General features: G+C 38.9%; 1 protein-coding gene across 6 annotated transcripts in view; it reads right to left on the reverse strand.

The window, feature by feature from the left end:
* CELF2 (CUGBP Elav-like family member 2) overlaps window positions 1–14,452 on the reverse strand; it is a 558,673-nt gene that overhangs the window by 305,362 nt on the left and 238,859 nt on the right. For all 6 annotated transcript variants that reach the window (XM_068670066.1, XM_068670060.1, XM_068670059.1 and 3 more), the window contains one exon: window positions 643–678. Coding sequence is in view for 2 of the 6 variants with exons in the window: in XM_068670060.1 (XP_068526161.1) it covers window positions 643–678 (36 nt within the window). In the remaining 4 variants the exon portion in view is untranslated. Of the gene's footprint in view, window positions 1–642; window positions 679–14,452 lie in introns of those variants that run through there.

The raw sequence follows: 14,452 nt of genomic DNA on the forward strand, positions 1-14,452 counted from the left end.
TCTCTTTCTGTTATGTGACAGGGTACCATTGCATTTTTTTTCCCCTTCTCTCCACCCTTTTCTTTATCTGCATAATAACAGCATTTTAGCACACCCTCTGACAATATGTAGGCAGGTCTCTCTTCAAAAATCTCTGTCACAGCCTGGGAGTCATGTCTAGTTCTATTATTTTATGAAAAGCTTTCCCAGCATTGAAGAATTTGATCTAAGCTGTTCTTCAGCTTTCCAAATGAAAATGCCTTAAGATCACAGTACATTTTTTCTCCAACCTCCAGGTTTCCCTTCCTCATCCCTCTGGTGAAATTTAAAGCAAAAGCCATGCCACCTGCAGTGGGTATCATTGCACAGCTGGCAGAAAGCCACAGCTGGGATTTTTCTTTCTCAGGTACACAACGGAGCTAAGCCTCAAAACAACTTAAATGCGTTGCCGCCGTAAGCTGTGGAGTTTTGGTTGCTCCAATATTTCATGGTCATATTTCTCTTTATGGCATGCATTATGTGTTCTCCTCCCGGCATCCCCAGTTCTCAGCATCCCAGCAGTTTTCTTTAGGAAAAGGATCATGTTCTGGCTCAAAAGGTCACACATCTTCCAGCAGCTGCCAGCCACTGATACCCCGAGTCAGTTCAGAGCAACTTGCTTACCTTGGTAATGCTCCAGACAACTCTGTGGAAGTCTCTCTGAAAGACAAAAAGCAAGGAAAAATTAGTTTGTGCTTAAAGAAGCTATAAATTTTTAAAAGTACTTTTGTACTACTTGTATTTTATAGGCATGCAGGCACATGCACACAATTTTGTACACAAATGTGTCATTTGCGGATGCAATGTCTGCATGATCATATATACAAGAATGTGAAAAACAGATGATGGTGTGTGATCTAAGGATTTCCTCAGAATAATGTTCTCAATTACTCATTTTTTAAGTGTAAAATTATCATTCCTTCAAATACCAGCACTGCATGATCCTGCATAGCTAAAATGCAGCACTGGGCCAATTTTCCAGTTGAAAAAGTTCCCTTTTTCAGTTCTGCAGCAACGAGGCATAAGGCATTTATAATGATGTCGTGCGCTGAGAAAATGCTACATTAGTGTTAAACTTTCTTATCTTGGGTTTTAGGCAATAGTTATTTTTCACATATGTATTTTTTGATCCATCTTACTTGTTTGAATATATTTTGTGGATGTGCAATATGTCTGGGAGGGAACAAAGTGTGAGATACTGAAGTGGACTCATGTAACTGCTACTTCAAGTTAGAGCACAATTAAACATGTTATTGTTACATATGTACGCAGTCCCTAAAACACATCCTAGATCTACCACCAATGTATGTCCTTGTGGCCCCTCTAAACACAGAATCATGGAATCATGGAATTATCGTGGTTGGAAAAGACCTTCAAGATCATAAAATCCAACTATCAACCTGATCTGCTGAGAGCTTTGCTTCAAAAAGCACGGATCGCAGTGGTGCTCTGTGGGTGCACTCAGAGAAATAAACAGAAAATAAAAAGATCTCTCACACCCTTTTCTTGCACACCTTGTTCAGCAGCAGATCAACACATGTATGAGCCCTTTCAGAAGTGCCAGCACCCTCCCAGCAAGGGCTGCCAGGTCAGCATTTAACAGGTGCCAGGAATGAACTAAAGCCCATGATGAGAATAACATTAAAGGTGAGAGCTGGAAGGAAAAGGAAGAGAATGGAAAGGGGAAGAAAATGAAATTAGGGTGGAACAATACAGCCTTGGTTTCTACAGGGCATTTTGATGCAGCCATACATTTCATGTATTTTTTCATTTAACTGTCCTGCACAATGGCATCAGATCACTTTATTTTCCAAGCCCTACTTACAAGTTACACATTGAAAAAAATTAAGGGAACATTTTCTGGAAGCTATCAATGAACTGGATCACTAAATGGTTCCTACAGTCAGGATTTTTTTCCTATCCACCTCTAATCACAGGTACCATCTCCTTTAATTCAGAGGCTTTTTTGGGGAGGAAAGAACCTGGACTAAAAAGTGAGGCTAAGCATTTCTTTGTTTCTTCTTCTGAAGGGACTCCCTAGCCTTTAGCCACCTACTATCATTCAAATAACAGAATAGCACAAACCTTATTGCTCCAGTGTATGGGACCACATTTTATGAAAGAGCAGTAGCTCATCCAGCTTAAAGAGATACCCATACGAATCACAAGTAGCAGCAAGAAGCAGAAGAATGTATGTTCAAAAAGAGGATGTTAAACTGAAATTGCACTGCCAGCTTCTGAGCAGAGCAGTGAGTGATTGGGGCATCTAAATTTCTAAAGATTTTCATTTTTGTTAAATAACCCACTCTACAACAGATGCCAGCCTTATGAAAACAATTATTAAATAGTCGATATGGTGGTAAAAATGGGAATGTGATCAGAATCTTAAACAAAGATGTTGCAGACCTTTAGCATATACATTTTTAATGTAATTAATTGTGTTGCTAGTTTCACATTTGGGCAGATCAAATTCCATTTTTAAACAAAAATATGTAAGGTAACGATTTTTTGAAATACAGGTCTAACTCAAATAAAACTCTATAATTCACAAATAAAAGAGAAGTTTCATTACTTCCCAGCTATCTAAAGTCTTTACAGTTTCTCATCAACTCACCAACATTTAAACCATAAAATAAACCCACAACTGTACAATAATAAGCTAAAAATATTATTTTCCTAGAAAACATACCCAATTATATTTGCAACCTCACTGGAAATAAATAGTACGCTGACTGCTGAAGACGGTTAACGTCCACTGTCAGTGTACCATAAATATCAGGAATAGCAACACTGCTCTATAAATACATTTCATGGGAGTTTTAAAAAGAAAATCTTATGGAGCAAATTAGTCATCAAGAATACCCTTAAAGTTTATTTAAAGATAATGGATACTCATTCTGCAACATTTCAAGAAACTGAAACTAGACTTAACACAACTAATGCTCAGATTCCTACTACTTCTAAGTGACACATACAAGGAACACGAGTGAAAAAAAAAAATCTTTATATAAGAACACGTATTTTCATATACTGCCTATAACATAGAAGGACAACCTTTAAAAAAAGTGAAAATGGAAACCTAAATATTTCATCAGGACTGCTCCAAATCTCACTGAAATCAGTGCCAATGCAAATGGGATGAGCTAATGCACAGCAGTGCTAAGGACAGAAGAGGACAAGGCTAAAGAGCCTGGAAAAGCTGTTAGGTAGATGGTGACATCATGAAGCACAGTCACAGCATTTCCAGGAAGGTCAGTTACAATTTTTCAGCATTATGCATTCAGCTACATAGGACAGATCTGGGGCAGAACAGTACAGACATATGGAAGGTAAAGATGCTGTTGAAGCCAAGAGGATACCACGTGGGAGGTCTGCACCCCAATATGCTGCCCCATCACATATGGCCTTTCAGAAATCAAACTGCACATTTTCAAATTGTTCACTAGATCTGCAATGAGCTTTGACTTACTGAAAACTCTCTGCACTCTCCAGAGAGGGCTACACATAGCTGTTCCCAAAAACCAGTAAGCCAGGTTGGGTGAACCAAATACCGTGCGCGCACGCGCACACACACGCACACACACACACACACACACACACACACACACACTTTATCATTTCTCTCCACAGGCTGAGAAATTCCCGTAGGATCCGAGTAGGATGTGTACCAAAGCAAAAAAGTATAAATATTTTAGTCAAAACCTTATACTGAAGTGGAAGTGGGAAGATCTGCATAAAGATCAGCAAACAGACTTTACTGCCTAATAGTCTTGTTGAGAGAAAGTTGCTCAGGAGAACTCTTCAGAATATCTGGAAAGTGTTGTGTTTGTATTAAATGTTTTGTTCCCTGAGAAATCATATGGTGCTCTTCTCTCAGAGGCTGACTGGCAGCTGTTGTTACCCACCTACATGCAGGGTTTGGCACAACACGGCTTGGTGGTTTTCACAGTACAACATTTCTGTCTGATTTAATGCTCTATGCAGTGCTTCTGCAGAGATGTAAACTGAGGCACAAGAGACAGAGGAGGGAGTTTGAAGGGTGGCTGGGATAATCTTGTGTGTATTCTGCTAGATGCATACCAGAAAGCTTGAGTTCAACCGATATGAGTCAGGGCTAGGCTTAGAAATAATTTTTGCTTCCTCAGAATCATGGTCCTTAGTGCTTTGGAAAGCCTTAGTTCTTCATCAAGAATGGTTTCTGTTCTGGAAAGAAAAACATAAATTCAAGCCAAGCAATGCATCAGGGTGCTGGAGAAGATGCAAAAAGAAAGGCAGCAACACATCCCTCTGATTGTGTCAGTGTTCTTCCTTTCTCCATCTCACACTTTGGGGAGAGGATAAAGCCCGCCTACGGCACATGAGGCATATGAGGATAAGGACATAAGGATAAGAGCAAAACTGAAGAAGGGATCTGTATGGTGTGCTATAAAGAAAGCAGCACAAATGCAAGCAGAAACATCCCAAATGCAGAAATCTTCCCACTTGTGAACAGAAGTGTCCACGTCCTATGGTTATGGCTGTAGACATCCAAGCCAGCAGTCTCTGTTTGAACCCAGAGTGTAAGAAGGTCCTGTCTCCTCATGAATGAGTGACCACAGCACATTTTATTCTCTGGCATGTAATGCAGCAGATATTTCTTCCATTTACATTATTTTTCTATGAAGCACAAAACCAAACCAAACCAACAACAAAAAAACACCCAAAAAAAAAAACACCAAAAAGCCTAAAGGTTAAGCTGATACTTGTGATTTGGGTGAAACTTTCAACTTTTTACAGAACACTATATGACAAGTTGCACAGGCATTAACCATCCCAGAAGAGATATATTTGTGAACAGAAATAGGTACAAGTTGAAGAGGAATAAGTTATTCTAGAGGAAGACTTGAGAATTTATGTGTTTTCCCCAGGAATTTTCCACTGTGGACATAGATTGATATGCTGATAAGGTGCGTATAACAAATTGCAATAATGTTAATGACTAAGAAGTTCTACTTTTAATCATTTCCAAAGGTTGCATAACCATGAAGCTCTTCCTTGTGTTGCCCCACAGGCAAATCCAATTCACCAGAGCAAACAACACACCTGGCGCTTTTGACCACTCTTTCCTGAGTGTCTACACCCAGATGGGGAGCAGACACCGTAGCACCAACAGCCTGTCAACACAACTCTCAGCAGGGCAAGAAAAGCAGGCTTAGAGAGGGCTCCACAACATGGCTCAGCTAGCACTGATGACTCCTATGACCACCAGCTCAAAGGGATGCATCCCATTAATTTCAATGGCTTTTAACCAGACCATCAATAAAGAGCTTTTTAAATTGTATGGGTACGTGTCTGCATGCACATTGCTGCTGCATAGACATGCCTCAGTGATGCAGCAAGAGGAAGGATGGCTACTAATTGTCAGTATAAAGCAGAACTAAAGAAAGGTTTACAAAGGGAAATGAAAGATTTTCCACTTAAAACAGGGGAGAACAGCTGAAGAGGAACATTAAATTAGCTTTATAAGGAAAGTTGTATCAGGAGGAATATAATTACTTAGCTGGAATTTCACCAAGACTTGGGAGTCAATGCCTCTACTCTTGCAGAAAACTGCCATGGGATTTTTAATGACCACAAATGGTCAGGACATTGATTTCACATTTCAGCTGAAAAATGGCACCTCCAAAGGCACATTGTTGTCTCTGCTCTTCCCCAAATCACATGGGGGACTGTGTCCAAGCAGACTTGAAAGAATTAATAGTGCCTATTGAAATACCATTATGAGACACAAGATATTTCACCCATCTTAAATTGGATAGTTTCTTGGCTTTGTTAGGAGTGCATCAAAATAAACAAGCTCTGTTTGGATAAAACATGGTGTTTAATGTTGTCCTGTAATTTTGAATGCAGTTTTGTCTTGTTTTCTTTACATAATATGCTTTTAGCATTTTAAAAAAGAAAGAAGTAAAGAACCATGCCTTATGACCAGGGAGGCTCAAAATGTTTGAGAAACAGTTTCATATTTCGGAAAAATTAAAATATTCAAAAAAAAAAAAAAGAGCATGCTATTCTTACACAATGCACAACAAATAAGTACACTGCAGTTTTAAAACTTCACACAGAGTTTAGCAAGCTAACAAGTATCATACATTTGCAGCAGAAATACTGCATAAACAGTCTCTGAATGTGCTATTTAAGTACAAGCTAAATACTCTTTTTTTAGGAAGTGATGTAACAAGTTCATATGTAAAAATCTATTTCTATACAAGCTGACATTCTGCAAGATTAGCTGAGTGAGATAAAGGACATGAGCAAACATGCTTGTTGTTTTCTCCCAAGCTTATTTTTAAAAGCAGCATTTTTCACTATTCTAAATTTACTACTTCTGAATTTTTCATTCCTCCTTAGGTATGGATAGAAAACTGTGTTTTCAGTGATGAGATCCTGTCACCACAACAATGGAATTCCAGGGTACATTCAAAACACAAATAACACCTCAAATAGTACATGCCCTCTTCGTTGTGACTATTATATGTTTCATAAAAATTTAGGTTTCACTTAAACACACCCTTGCCCCAACATCTACGAGGACAGCAATGTTATAACTTACAAACTAAAGAATAATTTGGATCATATCCTCACTCCTTACAATTTACTTACAAAACCCAGCTAAGATCTTGGCCTCTTGGCTAAGTACACACCAAGGACGGCTGATGAGTGTCCCTCTCGCACAACTTCTGCTTTGATGTTAAAGAGCCAAATAAAAAACGATATGTAGAAGAAACACACCAGTATGCTCATTTTATAGATTGGTGATAAGGACACAGATAGGATACAATTTAGCCAGGGGCATGAGGGGAAAAATGCCAGGGCAAAGAGAAAGAGAAGAAGATAGATCCCATTTTGGTGCTTTGTTCCAAGGTCAGATCCTGCCATCAGGGATGTGCAGACTTCTGTTGCAGTACAGGGACTGCTGTTGCTGTGTGCTTGCTCTGGAAAGCACTGCATTTGGAAAGTTGATGACATGGAAATGAAGGGAGGAGGCACCATGGGTGCAGAATTTGGCTCTCTGGGGCATGGCAAGCAGCAGGAGAAACGAGAAGGAGAAATCTGCCGTGGTACTGGCTCCTACATCCTCACCCTGTTAGTACAGGGAGAGAAAGAAGAGGTGCACAGGCTCCTGCCTCAGGGAACTAACAGCTTAGTGGGAGGAATATACCCTCTCTCTCAATAAAATGAGAAGACCATCTAAAACAGCAGATGTTCCTCCCCGTATGCTCATTAAACTTAATGTGACCTGGCCGGGTAGAAAATTTTGCACACTGGGCATTTGGCTGACCTGTAGTTCATGTTACAGCTTCCACTGTCTGCAACGTTGTACTTTGCCACCATCTCATCTCCGCTGTACAGAGCGGAATGGAAGGGGAATCACACCTGAAATCTCAGTGATAAGTTGCAGTCATACTCAATTGTACAGGTGTAGAACTGAAGGAGGAGTCTGTATTGCGTGCTAAGTCTGCAGAAGTCATATTTTCACAAAAATGCATGAGATATATGAAGAAAGACACAAATTATTTGAAAACTACAGATGGAGGTGGCCTAGATTCCTTCCTTAATTTCTAAGCTGCTGTACAGGGCTGCAGTAAGTGCCTTCTGATATTTAAGACTTTCTCATATTTGTGCGGGGCGTGGGGAACAGTTCAATGTGCCATTTACATAAGTGGCTTCTATCATGCAGCAGCTGTTGGTTGGGTCAAATGTTGATCTCTTCACTTTAATGATGAATGACAAAAAGAAAGACACACCCTAACAACTGTTTTCCATTGGAATGCCCACACCTCAGCCTGTCTCTCCAAATTTCACATGTTAGCAGCTCAAAACTTCAGGATTTCCTGATATTGCATGTTGTCACTAATAAACACAGACTTGAAGCCATTCAAGGAATTTAGAGACTTTATTTAAACTTATTTCAGAGAAGTAACCCAGAGCCAAGCTTAGAAATGGCATCTCATCCTGGTCTCAAAATACTTCACTGTATTAGAACAACTTGGATACTTCAGCTATTAAGTATTCAAGTACTTATTCATTTTCTTACCCAGTGTGGGGCTGGGGAGACATGTTTTGGGGAATAGCTGAAGTTTTGTGAAGCTGAAGGACTTTTGGTATGAAGTGAGATGCTAAAATACAGGCATCTTAGAAGAATGAACATTTAGAAAGAGAGTAAGCTTGCTTTCTCAGTTCAATTAGCAAACAACACGGATTCTACAGGATCTGCATTCGCAGCTACCAGAAACAAAAATAAAAAGACAAAACCAAAAGACAAAAATAAAAGAAAAAATAAAACCACAACTTTCCAGGAGCTTCTGAGTTCCAGTTTTGAGAGCAGTCACCTCTCGCTATTTTTTCACTCACAAGGCAGCATCAAGTGTCAGAAATCTCACAAGGTTAGTTCTCGCTGAAGAGTCTCACAGAAGCAGGGATTTTGGGCATGGCCACATGCTGTGCCAGGGGCAGATGCAAGCTCCTCTGCCTACGCTCCCAGCTATGGAAATAGAAACCAGCTTTGAAAAATGCTGCAGCTGCCTTACCCCAGCTCCGAGGCAGCATTTGACAACTTTGGAAAAGCCTGCCTACATTTTGGATGCTTATCTTTAACAGAGGTTTCACTGGATTCGGAAGCTACTGAAAGCAGCTCATCTGTACCTGGAACACCAATGCTGCCAGCACTGCCAACATCTCCTTCAGACATCTGCCCGTATTGTCTTTTAATCCACCTGCTGATATAGTTACTGCCTTTCTCTCTGCTGGCTCAGCAAGGACTAACAGTTGCTCCTTTCTCTCCTGACATCTCCTCCTCGTGATCCAAAAAACAACAATGTCAGGTTGAAACATGGGATGGAATAGGAAAACATAGAAAAGATTCTTTGAACAAGCCTGCCAGACAGCAGCCTGTGTCCCATTAGCTGCAGTTCAAAACAGCCCTTACACTATTTCCATAAATACTGCAGAATCTTCTGGAGTATCTCAGCGCAAACCACAACAGATGTTGGATGCTATTATTTCTTCATGCTTGTTCATTTGTTGTTCATCTGTTAGTTTTTGCCTTTTACCCCTTGCCACTTGCCCATACACAGATCAGAAGTGTTTTAAAAAAATACGGTCAAGCTCTGCTCTTGCTGGTACCTCTGCCACTGCCCCAAATTAATGGTACAGGAGGAGATAAGATCTAAACCACTGCCTTATTTCTGACCTTAAAAGGACAGCTTGAATTTATTTTTGACAGCCCTAAGCAGAGAGCAATGCTGCAGAGCTGACCACTTTAGGAAGCTGAAGGACATGTACACCAGTGTTCTCCAAGTTTGTTAATGTTACCGAACAAAATATCGATGGTATTATAAAATTATTATTCCAAATGTTTTAAGGTGTATGCTAGCAACGAAAAATGTACAAGCAAGTCCTTTTCTCCATAACCATATCCAAACCAGAAGATGTTAAGGTTGTTCTTTAATGGCACAAACTATTAGGCTGCAAATATATAGCAGGTACATCTATTAATCATCAGACCATTTATGTTCTGTAATTCTACCACAGTTAAATAACATGGACTACTAAGTACCTGAATCAGCTATTAGCAAGCATTCCTGCTCATTAAAACTCACTTATTTAGACTTTAGCAATGGTAAATGTAACCAGCCCTGGAGGAGTGTCACAGTGCTTGGAAATGGCACATTAAGCTTCATTTACCCAGCTACACTCGCAGGCAGAGGGGGAAGGGAAAATACAGTGATGGTCCAGAGCGAAGCTCAGAAGCTTTTTGAAGCAGCATTAAGAAAATGACAAATCTTACAAAGAGAGCCATAAAGCTTCCTCAAGTACAACAGTTCTGCAAGGAGCTATTTATCATAGTTTGTTGAAAAGACTCCTACGTTTAATACTATTGGACTGTGAGAGCTGATTATTAAATGTAATTACAGAAGTAGCACAGAAATAATAGTTTATTGCAGTGCACAAGCAACACTGTATTAACAAAGAGGAGCAGGAAACATGTTCAGCATTCAGAATTGTATCATTAGCTTTTCTGGGAATACATACACAAATGTATACACATTTAATTCCACATTAGCTTCTACTAACCAGAATTATCCTTCAAGAATTTCCAATCAGGGTCAATGCATCCATCTATACTTCAATTGAGAAAACAGTAGCTGAAGTGGATTGCTATTTGGGTTTCAGCTCTTATCCCTTTGCTACTTAACACAGATTTATTAAAAAACACCCACAGCCTTCTGTCAAGAAATATTGCTCACATTTGCTTATTAGCAGCCCTGTAATAGATACATTTTTGCTGCGGTGCTGCCATTTGAAGGGAGTGCTTTATTTAGAACATGGCAGTTATCAGGAGATTCTCTGTACATTAAAGCTTTGAAACAAGTTTTGATTTCTTACAGATACCTGCAAGAATGAATTTAACTTCTATTATATCCACATCTTCGCGTGCTTGCTTGTGCATCTAGCAATCCATTTTACCTCTTCTTTACATTGTAATCTAAATTATCCATTTCACCTGATTTCTTGATGCTGCTTCTTACTCTCAGAAATTTGCCTCCCACTTCTCATTTATCCCTGTCCTTCTTCGAGAAACCCCTCTTTTAAAGCACACGGTTCTTTTGCAAAGCCTTCTCCTTTGGGATAGACATACATACTTTTTCCAAAGTACAAGGCTGACCAAACTTAGATATTCAGCTCCTCACATCCAGTGCTGCAGTTTGTGCAAAACGGGGCAACACCCAACCCTATCCCAACAGTCTAAAAGATCCCTTCTGGTCCACAAAGCTTAGTCTGAATTAACTCTGAAACCTGCTGCTGGCCCAAGACTGAAACATTTTTCAAAACTCTGTTTTGCAAGGAAGGCATTCAGTGACAGATGGGTTTTATTTATTTTTGGGTAAAAGGAACAGCTTAAAACAGGTTGGGAACATCAGAGAGGATCCTGGCACATCGAGACAAAGACTGAAAGCATCTGAAGTACTCAAGAGATGCAGAAATTACCATCACAAGAACATGCACACATTTGTCAATAATACGGTGCACATTGACCCTCACTCTTTCAGCAATGATCTGTTTTGCAATATAACCAGCAGTCTTGAAGCTCAGCAGCCTCCTTCAGGTATCTGCATTCCCTCTTTAGTTCAGTATGTAATGATAGCTAAATGTTTTACAGGCAAAACTGCAGCCAAAACCAGGAGCTGTGTGCACGCGTCTGGAAAAAGTTAAGTTGTAAATCAGGTGCAAAGAGATGAAATCAGAGCCTACCTTCAGGCATTCGCATCCCTAGATTTTGTTCAAAGCAGCATTTTCACATGGGCTAAAAACTCTTGGGTTACATTTTTGAGGACTTTGAATCTAAAAACTTGTGGATAGATAGCTAACAAATATTTTCAACCACGCTGCAAAATCCTTGGGAGTTTGGTGCTTGTTATGTTGAGATGCATAAAAAAAAAATCCACCAGCCATCTATCTGCATCAGTACATACACAAGGGCATTTGAGAAAATCTCTCCTGGTCACATCAGATCATAGGTGTAAAAGAAAACAAGTTTCCCTTTTGCAGGTTTTTGACTCATTTGGAGCAGATAAATCAGTGCAGAAGCACCTTCCCAGTGACAATTATCTTGCTACAATAGCCATAAAAATAAAACAAAATCAACACGTATGGAATCCAAAATAAGAGACCTAAATTATACATAACTATATTCATAAAACTACACCTCTGTTCAAAGTTGTTCTGTACACTACACATATGCCAGGATCTCTTAATCCGCTGCTGATGTGCTGCATATTGCAGTCGTGTGCAATTACAGTTAGCTATAATTAAGAACAATTACAGCTTTTATTTCTCCACTTGTTCTTTAAAAAGCACAGTTGTAATAAAACTTTTTCCTCTCTCTCTCTCTTTCTCTCTCTCTTTCTTTAAAGGTGAATATAATTATACATCCCTATAACATCTCCAATAATTAGTTTGACTCAAGTTTCTTCTGGAACAATTTTCATTTTAACTGTCAGATCTGCCATCTATAGTCAATAGAAGACATTATAAAATATTCTATCATTAACCTTTTTTCACCCCATAAATCTGCAAAGGAACTTGAAGAAATTGAAGAATTCATTGCTTAAACGTTTAAAGGCCAAATTCAACTAACAACCCTTCACCAACAATCCCTTCTTAATCACACTGAAACATTATTATTATTGTTATTATTATTATTATGCTAGCTAACTATAACAATAATAAATTAAAGCTGGGTATAAAAGGTATTTGGCATCTCTCTATATTTTATAGGCTACTTTCCAACCCTATTCTCATAAAAGAATCTCTCTGCTGTATCTTTGTTTAGAATCTACCCATGATTACTAACCATGCAGACTGCAGGGAAAAGTAATTAAGTTTAATAGAAGCCACCCTCATTTTTGAAGCTGCCCTCAATTTAAGCTATAGAAGGAGAGTAATTAAATTTAATGTGTGCCACAGCTCTTAAATGAAGATATGGCATGTAAAATTCTCTGTGTAACGCATCTTTTCTGAATGCTGCAAAATAAGTGTTGTGATGCGAGAAGATAGCGAACTGCTGCCACTAAGTCATGTTAGGTGTTTCTTTTTTTTTTTTTTCTGCTGCCTGCCTGTGTCTTCCAAGGTCTGAAGTCTTTGGGTAGATTACAAGCAGTGTAATCTAAACCCTGGCAATTGGGAAACCTGTAGCAGGATCACAGCCAAGCTACTTCCTTATCCATCCTTTGCCCACTTTATCTGCTTTTAAATTAAGTTTAGAGGAAGCTTTTGTGGCAGGGTCCATGTTTTACTTTTTTTTTTTTTTTTTTTTTTTTTTTAACACATGTAACAGGTTTCTGACTACAGCCACAAATAAATCTTTTTATAGCACAGACACAGTTTGCCAAGAAGAGCCTTCCCCAAAGTTTCTGAACTACCAGCCAGGACTAAAGAAGCACATTTTGAAGCATAGCCACAGATCTTGCATATATGTATATATGCTTTCAATCTTCCTCAAGTCATCATCATCATCCGAAAGAAAAATTAAAAAAAAGAGAAATTACTAAAGGTTCAGATATTTTGCCAAACAATGGTCTTTCTTAATACTTTCATGACAACACACAAATTACAAAAGAGGGCTATTTCACTCTTGCAAAGATGAGCTTCATGAATGAGGAGCTCTGAGACAGCAAGAGGGGCATTTCCCTTCTCCAGCTCTCTATGTATAAATAAACTCTTCCTTGCAGAGAATTGCAGAAATATCATTAACTGATTTAAAATACATAGAAAATCTAGAAACTCGAATTACCTCATAAAAGATGACTGCAACTATTTGTTCAGAAGAAGGTTAAACTGAGATACTGAACTCAGAAGTGGTTTACAGAAGTGGTCTGAAAAATGCAAGGATCACAACCTCCTTCCAAGCAGCCTCTTCTCCTGAACAGAGATATGTACCTGTTGTAAGCACTGAGCAAAGCTTCTGCACCAAAACTGAGAGCAGACTTAAAAACATGGGACAGAATTTCAAAAGCCTTCTGATCCAAACACTTCCTCCAATAAACAAGATAATGAAAAGAAAAAAAAAAAAAGGAGAAAAGGAAAAAAAAATAAAAGGAACAGAATTAGGGAGAGAATAAATAGGTCCTTTATTTCAATTTCGGACTCCACCACAGACCTGCTGTGTACTTCCCCAAGAAGGGTGTTGAATTTTAGCAGTGTAGAGAATGGGAGCTCACATCCCAGGTGCACACTCTGTATAGCAGGAACCTGTATGTACAGCAACAAGATTCATATGTGTTTCACCTGGCTTCCATTTCCCTACCGAATTATCGTAAGTGGACATTATCAATAGCAAACAGGAGGCAACAACAGTTTCATATCTGGCAGTCTCCCTGATAAAGCCTGTATCCCTCTGTTCAGGGACTACTCAATAGGCAGATCCATGCTTCAAGTCTTGAAGCCACTGCTAATATAAATTGCGAGCAATTTGGAAAGAGACTGCATTTGTAGTTATTTTTAGTTTCGTGAAAGAAAGAAGAGATTTGTTTATAGATATCAAGACAAAAAAGTTGGATTTGGGGGCTTTAAAGTAGCAAAATAGGGACAAAATTGCTGTTTAAAGTCTAATTTTTACTCAATTATATTTTAAAGTGATCCTACCAGATGCTGGAACTAAAGCAACATGATTTTGCTATATTTATAACTAGGCTGCAAAACATTTCAACATTTACAAAGAGAAGAAATCTCTTTGCTAATGCCAGGAGAAGAATAAGCTCAAATGGTATTGCACATGATGGCTCTTAATAGTTGGCACGAGGAGAGGAGAAACGTCTCTATAACAACAGTATCAAGGAAACTTGCAATGCAAATATCACATCATCAAAACAAGTAGGAGGGGAAGAAAAAAAAA

The sequence above is a fragment of the Anas acuta genome, chromosome 1 (genome assembly GCF_963932015.1).
Source record: "Anas acuta chromosome 1, bAnaAcu1.1, whole genome shotgun sequence".
In the NCBI taxonomy this organism is placed as follows: Eukaryota; Metazoa; Chordata; class Aves; order Anseriformes; family Anatidae; genus Anas; species Anas acuta.